The following is a 27889-nucleotide window of genomic DNA, read 5'->3' on the forward strand; positions in this document are numbered from 1 at the left end:
GGCCTGACTTAATGTCATGCAATAGCATTTCATAGTTTAATAACAACAGTGGTAGTGAAATTATTTTAACTACAGGATCCTATCCTGTGCACTCAAACATAAGAATATCCTTTTAAAACCCGACTGAAATTTTAAAACGCCCAAGAATTAACAATTGTTCCTATATAATTGTATAAAAGAAGAAATAAAATTCCCCCCTTCCCAATCCCAGAGTTTCTAACCACTAGGAACATTAGTGTGTATTCTTTTCATTTTTTTACCCTATGTTTATATAGGCCTATCTATATATACTTATGTATTATTGTTATTTAACAAAAATTTAATCATTTGCTTTGTTCTCTCTCTCTATATATGTATATACATATATATGTATGCACACACACACACACACACACACACATATACACACATACCACATACATTGATATACGTGACATGTTCACTTTTTCCCCGATTAAAACATACAGACCTACCTCATTCTTTTTAATAATGGCAGAGTATCCTGTTGTATGGATGTGCCAGTCCCTTAAAGATGAACAATTAAGTTGTTTCCAGTTTTTGTGTTTTTACAAATAGTGCTGCACTGAACTATTTTCAACATGTTTATGCATGTGCTAAGATTTTTATAGGATAGATTCCTAGAATTGGATTACTGGGCCTAAAAGTTCATGCCCTGAAATTTACTCAGATTCAGCAAAACACTTTCTCAAAGTGTGGTACGATTTACTTCCCCATTAACAAAATGTGAGAGTGACTGCTTCCCCCACATCCACAACAACACAGAAGGTTATCACCCTTTGCCAATTTAATTGATGAAAAATTTAGTATCTGTGTTGCTTTAATTTGCATTTCCATGCTGACCTACTGAATTGGCTATCTTTTCATGTTTACTGGCCATTTGCAATTCTGCTTCTTTGAATTGACGATCCATTTTTTATTGGGTTGTTTCTCTTCTTCTTCTTAATTGGCTAGAAATCTTTTTTTCTAATGTCCTTTTCTTCCTGCTTATATGGATAAGGCATGCTCACTTTAGAAAATACATATAGGCAAAAACAAGATTAAAGCTGTCCATATTGCTACCCACATAGAGAGGAATATTTTTGGCATATGTTTTGTTAGTAGCATGAATGATGAGATGAAATAATTGTGTCCATTCTGTTATGTCACCTCTTCTATTCACTCAACGACATAGCCTTGGCATTTTTCTATACTTTTTTTTTTTTTTTTTTTTTTTTTTTTGCGGTATGCGGGCCTCTCACTGTTGTGGCCTCTCCCGTTGCGGAGCACAGGCTCCGGACGCGCAGGCTCAGCGGCCATGGGTCACAGGCCCAGCCGCTCCACGGCATGTGGGATCTTCCCAGACCGGGGCACGAACCCGTGTCCCCTGCATCGGCAGGCAGACTCTCAACCACTGCGCCACCAGGGAAGCCCTCTATACTTTTAATGTTCATTCACAACTCAAAATTAAAGTTGAATCAAAGCCGAGCTGCTCAATCAGCTTCCTCTCATAACTCATATCCTGTACTGGATCATGATTACTGTGGGAATGCAAGAAAATGCCTTTTAGTTGATAAGTAGAAAACAGCAGGAAGAAAAGTGACAAGAATCTTAATTGCAATTACATACGCAAGCAGACTATTCTTCTAAATATTTACATGTATTTTAATCTTCACTACAACTCTATAGGCTGAATACTATTATTAATCCATTTTACAGAAGAGGAATTTAATGCAGACTGAATCCAGTAATCCAGTTTTGTGATCTGTGCTCTTAGTGACTATGCAACCTGCCTAATGGAAGTATAAAAGCAGCAGTGAAATCATTTGCACTTGGATTGGTGTTTTCTGAATTATTTTTCCCAAGACTTTTTTCCCATTGCAGGGATTTTGAACATAGGGATTTTGTTCATTATTTGTCTTTTTGTTTGTTTTTACTTTTTATTTTATATTGGAGTATAGTTGATTAACAATGTTGTGTTAGTTTCAGTTGTACAACAAAGTGATTCAGTTATACATATAAATGTATCTGCTCTTTTTCAAATTCTTTTCCCAATTAGGTTGTTACATAATGCCGAGCAGAGTTCCCTGTGCTATACAGTAGGCCCTTGTTGTCATCCATTTTAAATATAGCAATGTGTACATGTCAATCCCCAACTCCCTAATTCTCCCTCCCCTCCACCCTTCCCTCCCCACCTGTAACTGTAAGTTTGTCTCTAAGTCTGTGAGTCTGTTTCTGTTTTGTAAATAAATTCATTTGTATCATTTTTTTAAGATTCTGCATATAAGTGACATATTTCTCTTTCTCTGTCTGACTTACTTCACTCAGTATGACAATCTGAATAGAATAAATACAAAAGAATATTTATAAAATATATTTTTTTACATAAAAATACTTGTGTTTCTCATTTCCTTGCTTTTTTAAAATTAGTTTTACCATATACATTTACATCCCTAAAAAACATATAATTTAATATTAAATGATTTTATATTATTGGGTTGGCCAAAAAGTTGTTCGGGTTTTTCTGTAAAATGTTACAAAATCCCGAATGAACATTTTGGCCAAGCCATTATATATACGTGGAATTATATTCTTTCTTATTTATTCTTCTGCAACTTTCTTTTTTAGCTCAATATCAAATTTCTAAGATTCATTTATGTTTTTGCACGTAGCTGTGTACCAATCTTTTTTATTGCTGTATAGTATTTCACTGTATAACTACATTACAGATTTTTCTATCTTTTTTATTGTGGATGGGCATTTGGTTGTTTATAGTTTTTATGTTGTCTCTTAAGCGGCTGTTCAATTCTTCTGCCCATTTTCCAACTGAGTTGTCTTTTTCTTGTAAATTTGAAGAAATGCATACATTCTAAATTTTACTCCTCTGTCAACTGTTTGTAGAACAAATGTTTACTCCCAGTTTGTATCTTGCCTTTCACTCTCCTCATGGTATCTTTTGATATCAATCTTTTCTTTTATGATTTGTGCTTTTTCTGCCTGTTTAAAGACAGCTTCCAGATCATGAGGTCAATAACACATTCTTCAACATTGTTTTCTAAATTTTTTTTTTTTTTTGCGATACGCGGGCCTCTCACTGCTGTGGCCTCTACCGCTGCGGAGCACAGGCTCCAGACGCGCAGGCTCAGCGGCCATGGCCCACGGGCCCAGCCGCTCCACGGCACGTGGGATCTTCCTGGACTGGGGCACGAACCCATGTCCCCTGCATCGGCAGGCGGACTCTCAACCACTGCGCCACCAGGGAAGCCCTCTAAATGCTTTTAGTAAATGTTTTTGCCTATCACATTTAGGTCTTTAACTACATGTATTTGATTTTTGTGTATTGCTAACAATTGTCCTAGTACCATTTAGTTCGTAGTTCAATATTTTTGCACTGGTTTGCAATTGCAGCTCACTTAAATCAAGTTTTCATATGTGTTTGGGTTTTTTTCATGAATTCTCTATACTGTAACTTTGCTTGAATATCTAAATCTGTGCCAAAACCACTATCCTAAGAGCTATAGCTTTATAAGAACTTTTGATAGTGGTTAAGGCCAACTCAATGTATATTAGGTACTTAGAACAATGTTTAGAACAGAATAAATGCTATATGAATCTTTGTTATTATTATTGAATGCCTTGGCTATTTTTTTGTCATCCATATAAACTTTAGACTCAGTTGGTCAATTTCAATGAAATAATTTTGCTGGGATTTTGATTGGGTTTGCAATAAACATGAAGATCTACCTGGAAAACAATGAAAATCTTTATATAGCAATATCTAATTACTGAAGATGATATTTTCCATTTTTTACATCTTTTTAAAATGTCTTTCAATAAATTTTTTTTAATTTTCTACAAAATGATTATATACATCTTTTGTTAGATTAAATCTATTTATTTTTTTTTTAACGCAACAGTAGTGTATAGTTTAAAAAAATACATTACTAACTTGGTGTAGTTAGTGTATAGAAATGAATTGATGTTTGCATATTGATTTTTTCCCTAGAAACTTTGTAAAATCTTTTTAATTCTAATAATTTATCAGTGGATTAGTTTAGAATTTCACTATAGATAATCAGAAGATATATATCATCTAATTTTTTTAATCCTTATATTTAAAAATTTTTATACTTTTAGTTTATTATAAATTGATTTTATAATATAAAAATTAATTAGTCTTACTTCACTGACATTTTATATCTAGTACAATGTAGGACAGATATGCAAATAGCAGGTATCCTTGTTTCACTACTGATCTTAAAGAAATGCTTACCATTGAGTTTGCAATATATATTATTGCAAAAATAACATATATTGCAATTATTTTGCAAACATGTTAGATCACTTTAAGGAAATTCATTCCTATTCATAGTTTTCTAAGATGGTTTTAAAATTATGAATAGATATTGAATGTTTTCTGTAGCTATTGAGATGATCATATGAATTTTTTCCCTTTTGACTGTTTATGTGATGATTTACCTTAATTATTTTTTTTCTTTTTCGGTTAAACCAACCTTGCTTTATTGAGGTAAGCCCCAAGTGTCATGCTATGTTCACATTTTTTATGCACTGTGGGATTCAACATGTTAATATTTTGTTTGGTATTTTGTATCAATGCTCATGAGTGAGATTAGCCTGCAATTTCTCACACTGACCTTTCAATATCAAGGTTATGCCTGCCTTATAAAATAAGTTGAGAGGGGGGTATTCCTTTTTTTGCTATAGTCTGTAATACTTTAAAATCTTTTCTCCAAACACTTCCCATTTTTTGAAGCTAGTTTTGGAAGGGCTGCTTTTTCCTATGCACAAAAGACCGATCTGACTGTAATGTTGGTCAGCCATTCTATAGTTAAAATGAAAATTATGAGTCTTTTTGACTAACTAGGTTTCAAACAGCTTTTGGTTATACAGTATATTCATGGATGTTAAGACAGTATTGTCACAATTAAGGTTTTTGAAAAAATCCTTTCCAAGAGGATGTTTTCCATCAATAAACAGAAGTAAAATTAAATGCCCGATTAACAAACATAATGTCCTCTTTAATAATTCTCAGCACTCTGGTAATTCTGCTAATATTACTGTGCTATCTACAACTCTTTCCTTTTGTTTCATGTTTTGAATAATTCAATTAAAAGTCTGAAAAAGCAATAACAAGGGATTAAATGTTGTAGAATTGTAATTCGAAATAAAAACATAAGCTCTTTGGAAGTATTTATTAAAAATTCTATGAAACCTTTTCAAGTATATGAGATTCTTGGATTCTATAAAGTTAACTGCTTAGCCAAGTTATCCTGCTTCCTCTTTTGTACTCAATTCCAGTAAACGAAGAAAATAAAAATGTGTAAAGCTGAATGACGTTCTTGCAAAACAGACTACTTAGGAAGGACTCTGAGACTTCTCTATTTGGCCTACATTGAAGGAAGGATGATGCCTTGCCTTCTTTTCTCCTGTATTGTGAGAAGACTCATCTGTTGTAACATGAGCACTGAACAGCAGGGTTTATAATTTTGACCCTTTATCTGGACACCATTAAGGTGCAAGGCAATGAGGAGGATATGAAAAGGAATGTGATATAGACCTGCCATTAGAAAATATTTACTTTAGAAATGGAGGTAGGACAAAAGTCACTTTCATGCATAAACTAACCTCATGTGGTTGGTGGGCAGAAAGGAGCCAAGAAAATATGCTAAGGAGCATATGGATCAAGATGTCAACACCATAGGATTCAAACCTCCCATATAGATAGAGTTCTGCTCTCATCAGATTTAATGATGAAGAAAGATACAACGAGGAAATCGCTTATTCTTACATCAAGATTAAAAACAAATTAATATAACGTGGCATCACTTTAGAAGAGGAGCTATGGAGTAGTGGTGAAGTGTACATGCCTGTAGTCACACACCCTGACTCTGAGTCCTGGCTTGGCCATGTCTTGGCTGCAGGATTTTGGACAAATTGCTTAACCTTCCTATGCTTCTATTCCTTTATCTGCAAAAATCAGGAACATGGTAACACTAGCTCGGAGGGTTGTTTGAGGATTAAATAATATAATCTATGTAAAATGTTGACACATTTCCTGGCATATAATAAACTCTCAAAAAAACAAGAGCTATTTGTTGCTAGCAATGTAACCCAATCCTACAAATTCTTATAAAAAAATCAGTGATGATTCTATGAGAATCAGAAACCATAAGACACATTCAAAGGAGAAAAATGCTAAGTAAGCAAAAAAAGAAGAAAAATATAATTAAACAAATAAAAGAAAGTAAAACATGAGATTTTTTTTTTTTTTAATCTTGTGAGATGAAAGTAGTCTCAGACCTTGGACTGCTCCTCTTCAGAGCAGGAGAGAGAGGTAAGAATGACAGGGAAGGGGACCACAAAAGAAAGGGAGTCATGAGGAAATCGAAACTTCCTTTTTTTTTTTTTTTTTTTTTTTTTGCGGTATGCGGGCCTCTCACAGTTGTGGCCTCTCCCGTTGCGGAGCACAGGCTCCGGACGCGCAGGCTCAGCGGCCGTGGCTCACGGGCCCAGCCGCTCCGCGGCATGTGGGATCTTCCCGGACCGGGGCACGAACCCGTGTCTCCTGCATCGGCAGGCGGACTCTCAACCACTGCGCCACTAGGGAAGCCCGAAACTTCCTTTTTAACAAAGTAAATTAAACTTTATTATAATACTGACTGGGGTATTGGTGGTGAGAGGAAGAAATTAAATATTCAAGTCATAAGATTTAGCCCCAAATACGTTACTTAAACAGCTTCCTAACCTGAAGTGTACCACTGTGTACAAACATTTAAAAAATAATAATATAGCCCTCTAAATTTACCTGCTTTCTCTATTTTTATGTTCACAACTTATACCAGAATGTGTGTTGCCCATGCCAATTTTATATTTACTAATCTACATATAAGACTGGATAACTTTTGTAGGCAACTATTCCATTTGACAAATTTGAGGTGATCTAAAAGTTTGGGTACAGGAGTCAGCCAAATAAACTAACTGAAAAATTAATGGTTTAATTTTGGAGAGTTTTTTATTTTTTTTAAAGATGACAGGTTTTATATTAAGACTGACACCAGTCAAGGAAGGCACAGGAAGAAGTGAACTTCAATTATTCATGGTGCAATAAGTCACAAAATCAGAAGAAAACATATGATGTAATTTTTTGGATTGTTTTATATGTTGATTTTAAAAATGTTATCATTTAGTCAATGGTTTATATCATAAATGGAATACGGTTGACAAAAATGCAATAGGAGATTCAAAAGAGATTGATACTGTAGACTTTAAAAAATTAGGACATCATGTCAAAGGCACACAAAACAGCAGCGATGCCTAGTCAAGGCTGAGCCATTTAGTAATGGGATGAATAAAACTATAGAGGGTGAACTGGGTTCACCTAATATAAAAGTCAGTTTTGTTTAGTGGAATCAGCTACAAAAGCCCTGCTTTTTAGGAACAAATCTGTGGGAGGTTTCCTGAACTTCTCATCTTCTATCTTGTCACCAAAAATATTTCCCCCATGGTATCCTTTAAGGATGCAAGTGTCCTAGTTACCACATTTGCTTATTTACTTTCAGTTTATTATCTCCCTTTCACTTTAACAACATCTTCATAGCTCTTTATATATGTTCCTCCCTCTTCTCTTCTCCCAACTAAGAAAGACAATATTAAAAATGGAAGTGTGAAATATATGAGAAAATAACATGAGCATTTTACTGCATCTGGAAGCTGACAGGACAACTGACTTATTCTTTTGTGTGCATAAAATACAGTATATTACAAGTTTGAGGGTTTACTCTGAAGGCCAATTAGTAAAAATAAGAGAAGTTGTTCCAACGGCATTTGTAAAATATTAAAGGGACCAGTGTTTCTTTAAAAAAAAAAAAAAACTGATATAGGAAAAAGTTAAGGGGCAGAATTCAAAGTGGCAAGAAAAGAGGAAAAGAAACCGCAAAATGAAGGAAACACTTAACTAGAAATTTGGAGACATGAGGAAGAGTGGAGAGATGAAAAATATAAAGAAAATGATTATAGAGATAGAAGAAAATCATTTCAGTGGCAAAAAACAATAAACTAGCTTTTCTGAGCTACTAAAGCAATTCTTATTTAAAATATCAAGTAAAAAAAATAAAAACAACAATAACCCTGGAATACAATAAAGTAAAAATAGAGAATGAAAATATAAAAATACAGTAGAGATAGAAACAGAAAACCAAACGTGATTCAGGAGAAGCCAAATTAGAAGATAGTAATTTTACAGAAAGAGAAAATAAACAACCAAATAAAAGCAAACAGAGGGAGAAACATTTAAAAGGAACAAGGAACTAAATGCTGCAAAAGGAAGAGTTTAATTATAGATTTTTATTTAATTACACTAAGATTTAATAAGTATACATATTAATACAATTAAATTCAGCTACTGTAAATATTACAAAAATCCATAATCATACCAGAGGTGAGAATACTGTTTATGTTTGTCTTTAAATGCAACTCAAAAATGAGATTGAAGAATCTGGCATATTCTCAGATATTCACTGCCAAGGAAATTCGAGCTTTCTAATCCAATTTAGGAAGAAAATCAGAAATTCTTTGTAAATAAATCTAGATAAAGAATAGGAGTTCTAGGTCCAAAAGGATCAAGGAAGAGAAAATGGAGAAGGCAGAATAACAGATAGCAATATGAGGTGCCTACAGAAAGAGGAAAGAAATTGGGGATAAGGAACATGACTAATTAAAGAATGCAAAAATGCAAAACAAAGCTGATGGTATCCAGTATCCTCAACACCTGCACAATTCCTGCCACATAATAGTTGCTCAATTAATAACTAATTAATTAATTGAATGAATGGATATTTCAACTACCAGACTATCTTTTCAGGCTGTGTTCATCAAAAGAAAAACAATGAAGGAAAAGCAAATAGGTAGGTTTGCCAGGAATAGTATCAACATAATTGCCACTTTGGAATAATAGACCTACTTTTGGGAAAAGATGAAAACCCTGAATAATCCAGAAAATTAGGAACAAAAACATACAGATTCTATGTGAATTGATCTACAGGGAAGAAATAGGTCTGCACTCTTCTCAAAGAACAATTCTTACTGGTTGCTTTGATTGTTTTTTATTGTCATCAGCCTTGGCACTCCCCTGAATGTGTGTGTAGGATTCTTGGAACCAAAACGAATATCACGTACAGTAAAGTGCACCTATCCTGAAGGGAAAATGACAACCACATAACACCATGTAAAAGAATGCCAACAAAAAAATTTGTTTTTGCGTTATATGAGACAATAAGGCAGAAGGAGAAAGAAAAGTAAAGCAAATGACTGTGTGACAGAAAAGAACAAGGCTCACGACATACAAGACCAAGAAAAGGAGGTGGGGGAGCCCACGAAGGCAGAAACAACGTAACAAAAAGGACAAAACCAGCAGTAGAAAAGAACTGTCAGACACAAAACCCTCAAAACAATAGATACGAAAAAAAGGATCAAGATGACAGGAAAAGAGCAGCATGGAATCTAGTAAGAAAAAGAAACAAAAATTTCAAATAATGGATTTTCTAACACCCCCGCTGTTCCACCAGTGCATTGTGTCACAGCCTCACAGAACAGTGCATAATTTATTATGGTCACTCGCTGCCAGGCTGTTCTAAAGGGCAACAGCTATATGAAAATACTCCCCACCGTTGGATGGCTTAATGATCCACCCTTTGTAGAGGGGTAGGGCTGTGGAATGGCCAGCCGAGGACAGAACCATTTATGGTCAGGATGGTGCTCTGCATATTTAGTGCTCTCTACCCTGTGAAGAAAGGGCGAATTAACTCTGGGGCACCTCTGTGGGAGTTTTTTCACCCCTCTTCAGCTTCTCCTGAATAATCACCATCTATCAGGAGTAGTTTCTGAATGCCCAATATCACATATTGCCTCCTCTAGGGGAGGGATGATGTTAAATAGAAACAAAAAAAAAAAAATTGATGTTTAGAATAAAAACAGTCCTTGAAAATGAACATTCATGGCTGTAAAATTGCACTGTATTTTAATCACGTCTGGGGATTTAAAAAAGAACTGTTAGGGCTTCTTTTTAGAAATGAACTTGGATACAGAAAAAATAAATATGACATAAAATAAAGATCATTCAAATTATTTTTACCAATCATTTTCAGGAGCATGGCCTTTTCAGTAGTTTATATAGAAGAGTTTTCATTACTTCCACAAATAGCACTATCTTCAAAGACATGCATCATTAAAATATGTATTCATTTCTATGATTAGTAAAGCCAGGGATTACTTCTTTAAGATTCTTTTTTGAGGGGCACTAGTGCCTGAGGTTGGGAGCAGAGGTTCATGAATCAGATGCCCAGGATTTGGATCCTGATGCTGCCATTTACTTGCTATGTGACTCTGCCACATTACTTACACTTTCAGTCTCTGGACTCTCCCCTTTGTACAATGGGAATTAACAATAGTACATATGCCATAGAGTTGTGGTGAGGATTACATGAGATAAACCTTGAATCAGAGCCTGGCAGGTGTCAGTGATGGTACCTGCTCTCAAATAAAGTGTGAGGGGACATTCAGGAGGCATTTTTAATCCAGAACTGTCTGCCATTAGGTGGTGGGCATGGAGACAGGAGAAAATAATGTTCTGCTCCAGATCTTCTCAATGCAAATGGCACAAAAAACCACTTTGTATGAAGGCTTAATTCATCCACTCATTCATTCATTCACTCATTCATTCATACCTTTATTAATCTGTCCAAAAAATATTTACTGAACATAGCATGTGTCAGAATAACATTAATCTTGGGGGTTCAATGTAGAGCAAGTCACTCTAGCCATAGTTCCCTTGTCTGTAATATAGATAATGTCCTATCTTCCACCTCAAAGTTTATTGAGGAGTGGATGTGATCCCATGTATAGAAAGACCTAGCAAATTGCCTAGAATAATATGGGCACTAAGTGAATAAACTCAATTTCTACTGTTCATAAAAACTCTTCATGAATTTATTATCTTGGTGTATATATATATATATATATATATATATATATATATATATATATATTTATTTATTTATTTATTATCTATACACACACACACACACACACACACACATATATATATATATCATGGTAATTTTCTTTGTAGCCACCTCAAAACTATAATTCCTTATTTACTATCTATTGGGAAAACTGTATTTCACTTTACCCTAAATCTATCATTTCTATAGAGAAAGTGAATATCTAATATATATAATATTCAAAATTTTATATGTGTAAGTTTTTAATTGTTTAAAATAAGGATGGCTCCATTTAGAGGAAAGTGTTTAATAAGAGCTTAGTGATAAGGATTGGAGAAAGTATACTGAAAATATCAGAATCACAGATATCAGTTCATGGTTCATATTGGAAAAGTAAAGATCCCCTGATAGTTGGGATTATAAACCATGGATTTGTCTGGGGCTAGGTCATCAGATGGATAAAGAATGCTTATCTGTTGTGGGTAAGAATGAGTCACTCACTACACCATGGAATGAAGAAGAGAAAGCTGGAGAGAGTGTGAATGCTGAAGGCATCATCGGTCTTCCTGGATCCAGACAATCATGAAGTCAACTTCAACCTCGTACCATCAGTTACATAAGCTAATATATCTTAGTTTATAATACAAGAATTCCTCCATCTGCAGGAGGCAGAAAGCTAAGAACTATCTTTCCACTTGTTTCTTCCTTAAAGCCCATAGCCAATTCATCCTCAATTGCTGTTCAATATACTCCTTACCTTTGGCATATCCATTTCTCTATCTCCACCATCATTTTCTTCATCTAAGCTACAAACCATTGATATTCTTTAATTGAATTACTTTCTGCAAGAGATTTCAGCTGGTCTTCTCAAGTTCATTCTCATGCTTTCTATTCTATTCTCTCAAAATGAAAATATAATCCTATCATCCCCACCATTGTCACCGCCCCACTCATCAAACACATGCACATGTACATATGCACACACATATTCAATAAACCCTTTAATAGCTTTCCACTGCTGTTTGGATAAGATCAAAATGCTTAACAAGGCCTGGTTATGGGGTCTTAGCATGACCTATATTTTCCTCTCCAATACAGTCTTGTGCCACACACATCTGCTCTAAGCACCCCATTCTTATTTCTTGCCCTTCAACAGGAGTTGGTTCAGCCACAAGGCTTTTGCTCATGTTGTTTCCACTGCCTGGAATGCTATAACCCACCCCAAGCATTTCACTTAGTTAAAAATCCTCTAAATATTTCAGTTATCAGATCGAATATCACTTCCTTAGGTTATCCTTCCTTGACCTTTCAGAGTAGTCCAGAAACTTCATACTACATGCTCTTCAAGTATCCTGGACCACTGCTTCATGGTTACTATGCCAGTCATACTTTACTGTTTGTGGGGTTATTCATCCAATATCTCTCTACTTTACTAAATGGAAAGCTACATGAGGAAAGAGAACATGTCTAATTTTGCTCATCATTATATTCTTGGCATTTCACACAATTCTTGGTACATGGTAGATACTCTAAATATTTGTTGAATGAATGAAAGTAGAGAAATATATGATGATTTGGGGAGTACAAAATAGAGTCTCTAGAATCTATTTCTCCTAGATAAAAAGGCTAGTCTCTAAAAGTTTGAGACCTAGGTGATAGAACATAGAAGGAGAATCAAGAGTGAACACAGGAAAGAGGAATAGAGAACAGACACTAGAAGTGAAGGGAGGTAATTGTTCCTTCATATACCGAGTCCCATATTAGGCAAAACATAGTTATAGAAAAAACAGGAATGGAATGCCTACTATGTTGCCATATGACTTCTTGCATAGTCAAGAAAAGAAAAATGCTGGCAATGGAAAACTGGCAACAGAAATCTCATTTGATAGAGGACTAGAAATTTTACAAATAAGAGAAAAAAATCTGCATTCTCTTTTTTGATGAGTGATTAACATACATTAAATGTAACTGAATTTGCAGTTACCTTTGATCTATGAGGACTTTTAAAGCTGAATACACCCAGGAACAAAAGATAGGGAGGGAAGAATAAACACCCAACCTATCAATTCTAGAAAAAATAAATAGCAAGTAATACGAGGAAAGAACCAAAGATATTTAAGACATATCAAAGTGGCTAAAATTGACAGTCATGCTTTAAATTGGTATCTCTTTAAACAAAACTTTTTTCAGAGTACGTATTAATTAATCATATTGCTACTTGATAAATTGACTTTTTTTTGAAAGGACAAAAACAATGTTAGCTCAAAACATGACTGTCATTAAGATCTCTGCAGTGTAATCAACGTCAACACAGACTTCATGTTTGTGTAAAATCCGTGATTCCCCATAAGGACCTCCTCATGTGTTTCAGGGGATGGGGGATGTAACGGTTCCCTGGGAATGTGACTGCCGGACGATGGTAACAAAAGCCATAGAAATTTCAATTTTGAATCAGTACTCCTAGGGTGTAAAATGCTATGAGCTTGATAAATCTATTTTCTTTGACTTACTTTTCGGGGGGGGGAGGGGCAATATTTTCTTCTATAGTCAAATAAACCCATGTGTCTCCTTCCTAACATTGCTCACCTACTCCCAGCTGGAAGCCTTAAACTGATTGTACTTTAAAAGATTACTTCTACCCCAGCGAGAAATGTGTAAAAACTTTCTCTCTGATGTAGAAGTTGCCTTAATTTTACGGTCTTCTTCAAAGTAGTGCCTCTTACGCCTTCCCTTGATTTGCCTTATTCATTATCCTCTCTCTTGCCTTATCTTGAACTCTGCTGCCTCCGAGTCTGTTAGCTCCTGAGTTCTTATTAGTTTTCTGGTCCAATCTTGCTTTTTAGCCCAAAATGCAGTGTCCTTTTATTCCTGGGTCTTTTGTCCCTTTTAATGCAGGACTCAAGTCCTATATGCCAGTTCTTTCAAATATTCTAGGCTAGTTGGATCCCATGACTGGACCCGCCATTCCATTGCCAATATTTCTATCTTAGTAATTTTGGTTTCCAACTTTGTTTCTATTCTGCACTGCTGATACCTATTTATTCTGGTGTGACATTATGGTATACAAACTGCATGATATCACAGACTAAGATCATAGCCTCTCCCCACCTCATTCCCACATCTCTCTCTTTAGGTCAAACATATTTTTGGTTCATCTTTGTGCTATAGTCACCAGACATATAGAAAACTCTCAAATTCACTGTGATGTGATCATTTGAGAGTGATTTTAAAACAATTTGAAATGATATTGCTGTTTTATTTCAGGAATATAACATGATGAGTGTAGTAAAAACCACATTAAGTTTGAAAATACATATTTAGATGTTTTTCCTGCAACCATTCACCAGGTCATTCACCTATTTGTACTAAATATATACATACATATACATATATATATATAATTTTTTTTTAACTGACAGACCTATGATTGTTATTCTAGATAAAAACAATGACACTTCCTGATCTAGAACTAGTATCTCAGTTAGATTTAAAGGGTGTTGCTTTCTACTAAAGATTTATTATTTGTAAAAGAAAGGGATCATTTTTATATCATTAACCAACATTAATAACTAAAATTGAAAAACTCATAGAGAACCAGCTTAAGGCAAAATATTGGCAGTTCTGTAAATGCCTCTTACAGATCTCCTGTAGTTGTCTACTTATCCAAGCACCCATGTCTATGCGAATGTCTGGGAATTAAAATCAAATAAAAAATTAGGCAACATAATATAGTGTAAAGCAAATATTTCTTTTTAATAGGTATACTCTTTCTCATAACCAAGTTGATAATTTTTAAAGCACTTCCAAAATTATACCGCCAAAAGGAAAAATAAAAGAAGGCAGGATAGTAAAATGTATTTGGGTAATATCAGATTTCAGTCGCTTTTGCAGAAGCTTATACCATGCACCCATTTCTTGTCTGTCTTCCAGGAATGAGGTTATTTTACAGTGCAGTGATTTCTAAACCTGTGACGTCTCAGGGGCTCAACCCACTGAGGCTAACCTAGCTCACGTTTAGCCAGTCAGCTCATAGGCATCAAGAACAACTTCCTCGCCCGAACTTACATTCGTCCTTGTTGATTAGAGCAAAGTTAAACACCACATTCAGGACAAAGCAACACTTTGACACCCATGTTTCTTACAGAGGCTAGAGTCAGAAGGGATGAGAAGAATCAAGAACCTTAAACAGAGGAGGTCTCGTGGGCACATACCTAACCAGTATCAAAAAGAAAATTTCAGCAGTAAGCCTCACCTTAGATTCCCCCAAGAGATGTCAGAGAGGTCACTGTGACTTGAATTTGTTGTATTTTACCACTGGTGGGGCTCCCACATTTCTTTCTCTAACCTTTAAGATTTCTCATACTCTTGAGAAATTCTTCTTGCATTTCACCCCTGGGAAATACAGGAAGTGCTATCACTTGTCAACTGTTTTGGCTTTAAAAGAGGGGTCTTTATACTGTCCCCTCCACAGACATTCAATGGGGACCAGATTGAGGCAGGGCTGTGTTCATTGTTCCCTCGAACTTGTATTGCATATGAGATAGAGGGTCTGTTAGCCCAGCCGCTGGAAAAAGGTTTTATTTCCTAAGGGAAGTGCTAGCACATCTGGGGCAATGTGGTCCTCACACTTAGTTTTAGATTCTCTCCCTGGTGACAGACATCTTCTGTCTGGCAAGGACAAGAGCAATAATCTGTGTTTTATGAAAAATGTTGTCATGTTTTAACAGAAGCAAACCTTTTCTCTCTTTTTTTAATAAAAATACAGAGTTTATGTAAATTAAATTTGGACACAGAACAGATCATGAGGGAAATATCAAAGTGTTGCTTTAGGTGATCTTAATATAACTCAACAATTATTTAAGATCACTGAACATTTTAAGATTTACCACTTTTAAACTAGCTTGTTTTGCTTAGCTAAATCATCATAAAAAGCAAGACTGTATATGTATTTCCTGATGAGAAAATTAATGTTAAGACTGTTTTAGTTGAATAATCCAGTGTTCGGAAATTCTATGCAGAGAACGTATGTAAATAAATGGAGGGGGTTGTGAGATAGAAAGACACAGCAGGTGATGATGGTGGCACCGCCATCTTTATTCAGAACTCTGCTTTCCCTGTAAAGCTAGAGTAGTCTTCTCTCCAATTACATACTATCATTTTGGAATTTTCCATCCAAAGGAATTGTTACCAAGCTGGTTGTGCACTATTTAGCAATCACACCCACAATGAAGGCCAAACCATGGCATCCAAAACACTGAACAATGAGAATCCTCCAAGGGCCAGATAAATAACATCTCTGTAGCCTCTTAGAACTGTTAGGTAAAGAAATCCAAATTCATTGACAGTGATTCAATCTCTAGGTCACCATAGACTGAAATGAGAGTATGCACCTAGTTTCTATCTTTAACCCGTTCATATATAAAATATTATTTTTCCTTTCTCATGGAAAATTTGTTTGATTGATAAAACATACCCAATTAATGAATTAGATGTCATTTGAAATAGAATTAGACAGGTGGTTTTTATTTGAATAATTTCAGTTGAAAAGATACGAATTCCAGGCGGAGGGTATAATAGTATTCAAAAAGGTACAGAGTAAGAAGTTTCCAGGGCAAATGACTGACTGACTTATTCAGTTGACTAGAGATTTGGTTACACCCAAATGACAAAGTAGAAAATACTGGACAGAACACCGGATGCGGGTCAATGACAAGAGTATATCATAGGCTCTGAGCCTTGTTAGTTGGTTACCTCAGGCTAAGGTTATTTAGATCACTTCCAAGTCCCCAATTCCTGTCCTCTAAATAAGGAGGCTGAACTGGGAAATCTTCAAGGTTCCTCTCATTTCTGAGAGTCTGTGCCACATCACTGACTCAAGGCAAAGAAGGAAACAGCTGGTGTGAAAAGTAACTCAAGAAAAGACTTTAAAAATGTATGCTTTCTGATGGCAAGGACAAAAAATCATGGGGATTATGTAACCAGTATTTTAAAGTCCTGTGGAGCATGTTTCCTCTTGCTCTCCTTTTTTGCTATGTGGAAGATAAAATAGGAAGGTAGGAAGACAAGGCAACTTATCCCATACCCCACGCCGCCCCCACCAACTATTTTTCTTTTGGTAGCTGATGGAGGGTCTAAGAATTAAAGGCACTGCTGGCTGAAGAAGGCAGCCTAGAGAATCTTCAATGTCAGGAACCCAGAGGATTAGCAAAAATGCTGGGAAGGTTTGGTTTCAGTACTTAAAGGTTGAACCAGACAGGCACATACTGATCAAATCCATGTTGCGAATTGAGCACTTATCCTTGGTCAAATGTTTGCTGCTGTTTACATGTACCAGATACATTGTTAAAGGAGCCTAATTAAGCTCTAGTTCCTCACTGCTGCATGGCAGTGCAGGCCAAGTGCGGCCATACCTTCATTATTGCAAGAGACCTAAGAAGTAGAATTTTTTTGTCCAGCCACCTGTTTTTAAAATGTTGGTAATAATTTCAAAAACAAAACAACCACAACAACAGTAGAAAGCTACTCAAGGTCTATTCAGCTTCTGTGTGAATCTAGGTTAGGAAGTTCTACAGGGTGGGAGTAAAAATATTCAGTATAATTCTAAAAGGACAAAAGAGGGATATTCACTTAATGCCCTATGAACACTTAGCATTTCAGAAAAGGAGAAGACCTCAAAGAGGTGCCATTTCATCTGGACTTTATAGAATTTATTGTAGTTCAAGTACCTTTATAAAGTAATATGCTGCCACAGGAAATTGGTTTACACAGACTGCATGTAGACAACTTTAAATTTGAATGTCAAGACATCAGAGAAGCTTCTTTATTCCCAAGAGACAGAACACCTCAATAGTAGGTTCAGGTTTGTTTGTGACTTTAGAGCTGACTTAGTCCTGCACCTACTTTTAAATTAATAATAATAATATTTATGCTAATATTCAAGTACTGATTGATTAGGAACTGTTCTCCATGCCTTTCCTATATTCAGGCTTACATGCTAATTAAAGTTCAGGCCCCAGGGGCCGCTGACCAGCTTTGTGACCTGGGAAACATGGAAGCTCAGGTTTTTTGTTTCTTATTTTTTAATTTATTCAATGGGATAAAAACTCATCCTACTTCAGAGGATTGTTAGGAGCAGAAGGAAGAAGACAGAAAAAATTTTCATGTTGTAATATAACTCTGACTCTTTGGAGTATACACAACCCAAACTAGAGCACATTTTCACCTTTACTTGAGCAATAAGTAAAACGTTGACTTTTATGCAGGCCAGGGAAAATGTTAATGTTTTTAAAAAGAACAACATGATATGCATTTATTTCTTTAGTTGTTCTTGTTTTACCAATGCTCTTTATGGGTAGATTAAAAAATTACATGTTAGTCTGCTGCCTATAATGTTAGCATTTAAAGAACATTAAAGCTGGAGGGGATTTAGAGATCATCTAGTTCAAATTCCATGTTATAGAGATGGAAACTGATGCTTTAGGAGAGTAAGTGGCTTGATCAAGGTGACATAGATGATTGATGGAAAGAATAAAGAATGAGACTGCCTTTAAACACTTAGAAAGTGTCATGCTAAGTGTTTAAGATTTTATATGAAGTTTCACCATGCAGGGAATATACAATTCAAATTCCCAAGGTCGGCTTGAGATATCATTTATTTCTATAAATTCCATAAATATATATGATGTCTCTGTGCTGTAAAGGTTAGAGCCTTTTCTATTCATATATTTCACAATTTTTAGTCACTTATGGAAACATAAAGAGTTTAAATATATATGTATATGTTTAAATATATACAGCAAATTTAAAAGCGCTTAGGTACAAAGGCAGTATTTTTCACTTATTTGATATTTGCAAGAAAATATTTGAGATAAAGGAGAATAAAACAGATGTTTAGAGAGGAAAATGTACTGTATTATGATACCTTACCTCATCTTAAGGAGGTAAAATCACTATTGTTTCTAGAAACACCAGAAATGTGGACAGTACAAGAGAGTGTTTCCAATGGATAAATATTCTAGCCATGGAATTAAGGTCAGTTTGTTTCATTCATGAAGCAAACATTTATCAGGCTCTGGTGATACACACAAGTCTGTGCTTGGCACAAAGGGAACTTTCAGCAGATGGGATTCAGGATCACACTGTGATGGGAAAAATGAATTGGAATGGCTCCTCAGTCCCCCTACACTGAGTACAAATTCCCCATCCCACCGACTTGCAAGTGTTTAAAACTATGAACCTTAGGGAGGGAAGAAGAGCCAGTGGGAACAGGAGGCAGAGAAAGGAAAAAAGGAAATAAAAGAAAAGATGAATAAGACCCAGATGTTTTTGTGCCCACTCTAAATATTAGTGCATTTTTTTTCAATGCACTAATATTCTTCCTTCCTGCTATTTAAAATATTGAACATTCATGTGTCCCGAGGCAGAGTAATCATTTAAATTATGTTGGAGCAAAATGATTAAATTAGCTTTATTTTCCTATTGTATAATTTGAGGATATAATTCAAAAGAAAATTTCTAAACTTGGCTAATAGAAAGAATTGGTTATAATTTTAGAGATTATAACTAATAAGTGAAATGGAAATAGTTCTAAGTTTCCTTCAGTCCAAGATATAATGGTTTTTGGAACATATGTTTTCCATGACTTTTAGAAATCTTAATGATAAGTGACTGCAAAATTTTAGCACTTGCATCTTCATTCAGCCAAAGGCTGTGAGAAAATTTGTGTGGCTAAATAACTTTCTGGAGAGGATACGCCTAAGACACTTAACAGCTGGGTAAGTTTAGAGGTGTTCCCAGAGCAAAAGTCTACTCTAAAAAATAAACTCAAAGCTGGGCAACATTTTCAAAGTAATTGTCATATTTGTGGCAAGGAATATATATTAAAATACATCTTTCTTTTAAAAATTAGTCAATAGATTTAAATTTCCCATAGCTGTTTTAATCCATGTAACTAAAAGATATTTTGGTTCTAAGTTTCAGACACTGGGAAAGGGGTAAAGAGAGAAACTCGACTCCCTCAGGCCCTGCTGCAGGTGTCCTTTTAGGAACCTTCCTCATTTTAACGAAGTTACACATCTTGACACACTGACTGTTGCCTAATCATATGACTTATAAAAGTCATGATTTAATATAACGGTATTTTTCCTCTACAGGTAATTCTGAGGCTCGCTCTATTACCACACTTCCGGATAATCTGTTGTGAGTGGAATAGAGAATGTACTTGAACAACATTTGACTAGGCCATCCTTTCCTGCTGCCATAAAAGAATGGTTTCTTCCTAAGTCACAAATCTATTCTGAATGTTAATTAAATATTTACAAGGTACTTTAAAATCCTCCCTGAATGCTAATATGAAAAGAGCAACCTATGTTCATTTGAATAAGCAGAAATTTCTGCCCAAGTTAAGGGCCTCTGGCCTCTGAGTTTAATTCAAATAACTCTATGACTTGAAAAAAAAAGAATTGAAGAATTGAGCACCTACTATGTACAAGGCCCTGTGTCAGATGTGGAAATAAAACTAAACTTTCTAGGACTAGGAAATTTGTCATAAATTACAACATTTTGTATTATTTAATTCACATCATTTCCCTCTGGGCTTAAAAGCTAAATTAGATGCAAAATACTCACCTTTTTAGCATTAAGCTTTTACATTGTTCCTTAACGTATAACACTGTATCCAGTTACACAAAGATGCAATGTTTTCTACATATTAACATATATTTCCACATTTTATTCATTAGGTTTTTGAAAGTATTTTAGCATGAAGTTTCCATTTATTGTATCCAAAAATAAAAATAGCATCAAAGTCTTTTTGCAACTCCCAAAACACAGTTAGGGAATAATGATCATATGCTAAAAAATGTAAAATGCAATTTGTGCTGTGCCCCATTTACTACAAAATCACTACGAACAATGCATTTTGTACAGTATATTGCTCCAGGGAAACTGGATCAGCATCAGGAATGAATAAAGAACATTGCATTTGAAATCAGCTAATTCTGCTTCAGCGCTTTAAAAAACTATTTGTTATGATATTACCTCCTGTCAAGCACATAATGTGATATTTTCCTCAATAAACCTAAACAGTTGCTGTAATGTCAACTTCTCTCATTTTCCACTTTTTAAGCACTAAATATTTAAACAATGCAGACCTGGAAGTCTCAAGCCACTCATCTGATCCTCCCATCTTCTGCCTAAGGTATAGTAACTATCCGTACAGGGCCTGTTCTGTCACACAGACATACATAATGGCAGCTGTTGAGGTCCTTACCTGCCCGCAAGCCAGGCCCATTCCTCTTTCTCCCATGCCATGTGGACACGATAAATTTAACTCCAGGGCATCTGCTCCAGAAGCCTTTAAGATGTGGAAGGAAAATGAAAGTAAAGGCAAAGCTTTATTCGTGTACTGATAGGTTTCACCACTGATAACTCAACAAAGGTTACATTTGCCAAATTTTAACTACTCTGCTTTCTGCACCACGGCTACCTTGTGAGGTATATTCCGACTCTCTCAAATGAGAGTGTGTATGGCAGCAATAATAATAACAACAGCAAATATTTATTGAGTGCTTATAAGATGACACTCACTGCACTATGTGAGTTATATTTGTTATCTCTGACTCTCATAATCCTTGGATTATTAGGGTACCAATTTTAAAGATGAGGAGACTGAAGCTCAAGGGAATTAAATGACAAAGCTGGTTATCAAACGCCACAGCAGAGATTTTAACTCAGGTCTGTTTGACAGCACATTGATTCTGCCCTACAAAACTTCTATTTTCAAAGAAACAAATCTTACTAATTCTGGATAATTGGTACTGGAGGTAGCAGTGCAAAGAAAAATGTAGTAGGCTAGCTGGAGTGAGTTTGAGTAAAATTTTAAATGTTCCCCTTTTATCAATTAACTTTTATTATTCATTAATACTGCTTTCATATGCTTCAGAGCATTCAAGCATGTTAATTCCCCAAACTGGAACTACATTCATTATGTTCTATGTTGCTTTAAAAAAATTTTAAAGTAAAATAAAATTTTGGTAACAGTTCAAATTAAACCAAAGTATAGAAAAATATAAATAGTCTTTCTCTTCTCTCCTTCAATTTCCTACCTCTAAAGTAATCAATGTTAACAATTTAATGTGTAATTTTCTACTTTTTCTATGTATATAAAAAAGTAAAACATACATATAACACATGCATCGGGCTGCTTTTTTCTTCTTGGTTTTGCTCTTTATATTTTTCATTTTTTTCTTCCAGTTTCATTGAGATATAACTGACATATAGCACTATAAAAGTTTAAGGTGTGCAGCATAATGATTTGACTCACATGCATAACGAAATGATTACCACAAGAAGTGTAGAGAACATCCATTATCTCATATAGATACCAAATAAAAGAAAAAGAAAAAAAGCCCTTGTGATGAGAACTCTTAGGGTTTACTCGCTTAACAACTTTACATATGACATACAGCAGTGATAATTATATTAGTCAAGTTGTACGTTACATCCCTAATACTTGCATATCTTATAACCAGAAGTTTATGCCTTTTGACTGCCTTCACCCAACACACCCTGACTCTGATAACCATAAATCTGATCTCTTGTTCTATGAGTTTGTTTGTTTGTTTATTTTTGAAGTATAACTGACCTACAACACTGTGTTAATCCCTAGTGCACAACATAGTGATTCAATATTTCTATACATTTCTATACATTACAAAATGATCACCATGGTAAGTCTAGTCACCATCTGTCACCATATAAAGATATTACACTACTACTGACTATATTTATCATACTGAATATTTCATACCCATGACTCATTTATTTTGTAATTAGAAGTCTGTACCTCTTAATCTTTCTCTCTTATTTCTCTCATGTTTTTTAACTGATAATCAATTTTATTGTATTTCTTAAAAGTCCATGCTAAGAAACATGAAGTACAGATAATTTTGTCTTACTTTAATAATTAAACGGGCTTCTTTCTTATTTAACTCATTAATTCATTAGTATACAAATGTGTCTTAACAAAAATGAAAAAAAATTTCACGCTAAGCATTCTTATAATAATTGGAGAAACAATTTTTGAGAAGTCTTCTGTAAAAGCTCTAAGAACAAATAGAACACTTTTTAATTTGAGGAATGGAGGATAAACGAAACAATTCTTTTATCTAACTTCTGGAACTCTTCCAATGCCACAATTTCCTCTTAAGTAAGGTAAACCAGAAGCTTGAATCAGTTCCCATAATATTATAACATGTCTATAGCATCACACAAAGACTTTTTAAAAAGTTCATTATTTTCTAGGTGTACCAAACCTTTCTTTAGGCCAACAGAGTCTCTTCAAGTCTCTCTTTTCTTCCTAATCGATCAAGATTTTAGCCTATTTTTTCCTGTTTCATGAATTTTAAATAGGACCTCAACAAACTTAAAAATTCTAGTTAGTTCTTTCTTGGTTGACTTCCTACCCACCTTTATTCATTAGTGAGTCTGCTTTTTCTTCTGTACGTTTGGAAAAATTCATTTGCTCATTCAGCCTATTTTCTAACATGGTTTTATTAAGGTTTTTGCTTCTTTAATTCAATTTTAAAATGCTTCATGTTATTTGAAAATTACCATGAATCATGCTACATTTTTTCCTGCTGGTTTGGTGGTAAGCTTGGACAAAGCACAACCTGCTAAACTCTTGAGCTCTAATCCTAGAGCTGCTAAGGAATTTGGGCAAGTCAGTTAACTTGTTTTGTCTCCATCTATTATTTATTTATTTATTTATTTATTTATTTATTTGCGGTACGCGGGCCTCTCACTGTTGTGGCCTCACCCGTTGCGGAGCACAGGCTCCGGACGCGCAGGCTCAGAGGCTATGGCTCACGGGCCTAGCCGCTCCGCGGCATGTGGGATCTTCCCGGACCGGGGCACGAACCCGTGTCCCCTGCATCTGCAGGCGGACTCTCAACCACTGCGCCACCAGGGAAGCCCTGTCTCCATCTATTTAAGTGTAAACCGGCGATAATGTGACCTATCTCAAAACCATGTCATGTGGGAATTTCCAGCTTAATTAAAACATTGTACATTGTAATTATATACAATACTGTGCTTTTCTTATTATTTCTTAGTTATTTCAAATACTTCTTTTAGACTTCTTTATTTCTTTTAAATTGCTAGTTGAATTGCAGCAATTAATAGTAAATCAATTCAACAACATTTTGGAATAAGTTTTAGGTACCATTCCCATACATATTTACATTATACATATTTCCTAAATTGTAAGTGCAAGTTTACAATTAGCTATCATAGTAGACAATAATAACTAACATTTACTGAGTACTTACAGTATGTCAGACATTTTACTAGGCTCTTTGTAATGGGATATACCATTATCCCCATTTTGCAAGTGATAAAACCAAAGTACAAAGAGTTCAAGTGACTCACTTATTGTTCTATAGCTTGTAAATGAGAGCAGGGTCTTGAACCCAAGCATTCTGAGTCCAGAGCCTGTATTCTTAGTCACTATCATAACTGATTAGAAATCACTTATTCCATGGCTGGAGTTGTTTCAGTGTGTTAACAAAACATTACAACTCGACATCCTTAAAGCTTCTAAACTTTAAATAAATATTAAAATCTTGTAAAACCACTTATTCAATTTAAAGTCTGTTCAGTGTCTAATTGTTAAAAATATCCCCAGTGTTATACATGTATGCAAACACTGACCCACCAAACACACCTGGAAAGACCTTTGAAATGAGCATCTAGGCTTCAAAAACAGATAATCCTGCTCAAGGTAACACCAAGAGATGGGGAATATTCAATTGGCCTCTGCTTGAATATTTCTGTTATAGGATGTGCACCACCTTAAAAGGTAGTTAATTCTATTTCCAAGCAACTATATGCATTCAAAAAGCCTTAATTGTTGAATTTGCATGAAATGTTAAATTAACTGAAACTGGGCATGCATTCTTACTCTTGTTAGTCACAAGTTTTTAGTTTAGTCACTTAGCCCAGAGTTTATTCTGCCTCACCTACATGATTATACAATAAAGTAATCTACTGAAGGCAGTGACAGAAAATTTGCTGTTTCTAATTTCACATATTACCTATCACCCATCTATCGGCATAAAATAGAATGATATGTTAATAGTGTGGACTATGGAGCCAGAGTTCATGGGTTTGAATCCCACTTTTACCACATACTAGCAGTGTGAGTGTGGGCATATTATTTAACAACTTTTGGCCTCAGTTTCCTCACTTCTAAAAGGTGGAAAACAATGAAAGTAACTCGTAAGGTTGCTTTTCTAAGGTATAAATAAATTTAATCAAAGTGAATGACTTAGGAAAGTGCCTGGACTACATTAAATACTATGTGAGTGTAAACAATTGCTATCTATCTACCTGTCTCTCAGTACATCCATCCATCCAGTTAGAATCTCCAACTTGCCCTTCCTCAGCTTTGATCTGAAAAACATTTAGAGTAGCTATCCATACTTCAGGGGGAAAAAAGAAAACTATTCTAAGGAATTCTCAGAGTAGTGGTAGTAGTGTGATTTCTAAAATTTTCTGAATCATTTAAAAAACTCTCAGAGAAACTAGGGAAGCAAAACCACAAACCCTTGTACAATATATATAGCAAAATCGGGTACACAGCTCTTTCCCTTCTCCTTTCCTTACCTCTCCCTTCCTTCCCAATCAATGTAGTTCTAAAGTCATTGGTTGGGGCAGAGCAAGGTAGGTGACTAGGAAGATCTAAGGAAGAGCCATGAGGGTCCAGTGTGGGATATCAGAGCCCGAGCACAGTGAGAAGGATAGACATGTGGAAGGTGGCTTGGTGTCATGCATCAGAGCCCTAGTGGGAAAGGAAGTCTTCCATGGATCAGGGGAACAGGCAAAGGGCAACAGAGCCCAAGCAGGGTGGAGAGGCATGAAGCTACACTTTTTAGATTCTCTCTTAATTTCTTCTGTTAAAAGAATGAGCGAGGTCCACTGCCAACTTTCTATGTAGCAACAGTGCCAACTAGTCTCAACTATCCAAAACTGGGGACACAAGTTTTCTGGGACCTTAAACCACTTTGAAGTGGACGTGGCACAGGTAAACACTGAACTGGCTTGGGACCCACTGGGCACAAAGTCTGTGACTATCTCTTGTCTCCAACTAGGTGTCTATCTTCCCTGATTCCATTCCGTCTTGCTTACTGTTAGTGTTCAGGGACTTATATCAAACTGGTCCTACATATTTCTGTAATGCGCCTCTCTGCTTTTTACCTCAGCCTATTTGAGATTTCCTAACTTCAACATCTATTTAATTTTATGAAATACTGCTAGCCCAGATCCAGGTCAAAAATGACAAGAACCTGGCTTCAAAGTGGTTTACTTGGACTCTCTGCTAGGAATAGCGTGGCCACCTGGTTTGACAACTATGCCCCTCAGCTGGGCCTTCCTTGCCTCATCCTACCAGTTACAGCCAGACCCTTGGCAATCCCTCATCAAGTCCCTGACTTAAAATCTTCAGCTTTGGATCTTAATCACCTCAAGTTCATTGGTGCCCAATAAAGTGCACTCTTCCCATTTATTGTATAATTGCTTCCTTTTTGTTCATCACATGCCAGTATGCCAGCTCTGTGCCTCTATTTTGCTTCACTCAGCAAAGATCTGAGAACTATCCGCTGGCTGGCAAAGCCATATGTTTGGAAATGGGAATTAAACAGTGGACCAGATGGGGGTCTCTACACCCCCCACCCCCAGAGTTTGCTTTGTCATAAGGAAGATAGGTTACAGGGCTGATGACACCACTGTTAATCACCATTTTATTAAATGCTGCAGAAAAAAGGTACAAGCAAAGGTAGACCCAGATTTGGCAGAGCCTGAAGTTTGTACAATTTGGGGAAACTTCTTTAAAAATGAAAAATAACTAAAAAATGACAAACAAAATTAGTACAGGCGCTTGGAAGTAGCTTGTACAAGTCAGAGCTCTGAAACTTAACCTTCATTAGCTTTATGGTAAACCAGTTTCCGAGGACAGGATCTTAGAAGGAGTAGGACAGGGGGGTTAACCTACTAGTTAGGGAGCTCAGAGTGGAGGAAGAGGGAATATTCCAGGCCAGGGGAACAGCAAAGGCTCTGAGGTGTAAATGTATTGGAGGAGTGAAAGAAGGCCATCGGGGACTGGAATGTAAAGAACAAACCCAAGATGACACTGGGGAAGTGGCAAGGTACCATACCATGTAGGTCAGGTCAGGAGTTCTGCATCTTCAGAAAGGTAGCAGGAAGACTGTGGATTGATTGAGGGAGAGATTAGTGGGGCATCCTGAGATAAACTTAGATTAGGATGGTAGCAATGCTTATTAAGCCACACCTAATTTATATGTCTCCTCAAATCTGATGGCCTTAATTGCCACCCAAGCTTTTGCCACTAGCTTAAAAAGTGCTATCCTACATCTCCTATCATTGCCAGCTCTCACAGCTCCCTCAGGATGACAGCGGGGCTCTGTCACAGCCTCCACTGTACCTGTCAAAGTGGGAGCTCCAGGAGGGTCAGTGCCCTCAATATGCTGTGGGATTTGACTTCCCTAGCAGCTACCTAAAGGGGGCAGGACACATAACCCAAAAGTGTGGAAGAAAGTAAAGTGTTGTAGTGTAAAATTTTTACCAATGAGAGACAGGAGACAGGAAGGAACCAGTAGATAGCTCCCTCACCCTTCTTCTCCTCTAAACTGCTGTGAGGCAGGACAATTCCATACAGCCCTCCCCGTCCCACACGACTGAGCGATTGGCTCCATCTTCTTGGGAAGTGGCAGCCAGCTCTGGGATGCACCATGCTCTCTCTGCTTTCCCTTCTTCCTATCGCCTTTCCCCGCCCTCACTTTTACTGCTCTGGAATTGAA

General features: G+C 35.9%; 1 protein-coding gene across 1 annotated transcript in view; it reads right to left on the reverse strand.

Moving 5' to 3' along the window:
- The window catches only part of DPYD (dihydropyrimidine dehydrogenase), a gene marked incomplete at both ends in the record, with an annotated part of 823320 nt that overhangs the window by 245012 nt on the left and 550419 nt on the right, over positions 1 to 27889 (reverse strand). Inside the window, one exon of the mRNA XM_079721437.1 lies at positions 21286 to 21369. Coding sequence (XP_079577563.1) covers positions 21286 to 21369 — 84 coding nt within the window. The remainder of the gene's footprint in view (positions 1 to 21285; positions 21370 to 27889) is intronic.

This window comes from Hyperoodon ampullatus, assembly GCF_949752795.1.
Source record: "Hyperoodon ampullatus genome assembly, chromosome: 2".
NCBI classification, from domain to species: domain Eukaryota; kingdom Metazoa; phylum Chordata; class Mammalia; order Artiodactyla; family Ziphiidae; genus Hyperoodon; species Hyperoodon ampullatus.